The 887-nt window shown below is 38.2% G+C and overlaps 1 protein-coding gene across 1 annotated transcript; it reads right to left on the bottom strand.

The window, feature by feature from the left end:
* Positions 1-78: 78 nt before the first annotated feature.
* On the bottom strand, positions 79-886 carry LOC105461564 (the record flags this gene model as incomplete). The annotated part of the gene is made up of 2 exons (XM_011708066.1): positions 79-446; positions 528-886. Coding segments are annotated over 2 exons (727 nt in total), but the record flags the coding sequence as incomplete, so codon positions are not given.
* Between the last annotated feature and the right edge of the window lies 1 nt (position 887).

The following is an 887-nucleotide window of genomic DNA, read 5'->3' as shown; positions in this document are numbered from 1 at the left end:
TCTCGCATATGTGATAATTCGCGGCGCTGTTAAATTTATCACGTTCGTCATGCGTCAATTTCGTCATCGGAACATTACCGGACAGAGCGGGCTTTACTCTGTGCGCTAAATCTTTAAGTTCTTCGATGAACCACGCTATGCAATCCTTATCGCGCCGAAATCGATACGCTGATAACGAGTTGTCGTACGAACAATGAACATAATAAGCTATACTAAATACCCGATGATGCTGGTACTCGTAGCTCGTTGTTTCCTCGTTGTCCGTCTTCTCCAGGATGCACTCAAGGTCCGCGTACACGAATGGCATTTGCTCCTTCCTGTTGTTGTTGTTAAAACAGAGCCACTTGTCGTCTTCGCTCGGTAACCTGATCGCACAATTGTTCATTTTACCGCAATCAATCATATGAGCCTCCAGTTTTTCGCTCGAGCCGAAATAATGTAAACATCTATAAAAATAAATAAATAATTTTTTTTAATTATTTTTCAAAAATAAAGTATTTGATAATTTTTATTTAATCTATACATACCTATCGCAAAAGAATTTCTTATTCTTATTTTTAGTCAATTGTGAGCGGACAAGACGAGACAGATTCTTGATCCATGTGAAATGTCCATCGTTGCTGTTTTCTTCCACGTATAGTAAATTAATATGTTTGTCCCTTTTTTTATTCGTCAGCCGTATTGGAAGGATCGTATGTTGATTGTCCTTCGTCTCGATGGTATAGACATTGATCGAAATGGCGTTGAGATTTTCAAACTTTTTAATTTGACTTAACGTCATTGGAAACTCAATATCTTTGAGATTTAATACCTCCTTATAATGCGGATAGGAATATTTCACATTCACATTACTTTTAGCAGGATGTAGAGCGGCCACCACAGCCCAC

This window comes from Wasmannia auropunctata, unplaced genomic scaffold (assembly GCF_000956235.1).
Source record: "Wasmannia auropunctata unplaced genomic scaffold, wasmannia.A_1.0 LD284142.1, whole genome shotgun sequence".
Lineage (NCBI taxonomy): Eukaryota > Metazoa > Arthropoda > Insecta > Hymenoptera > Formicidae > Wasmannia > Wasmannia auropunctata.
The sequence above is the reverse complement of the archived record's forward strand: the minus strand, read 5'-3'. Positions and strand labels throughout refer to the sequence as shown.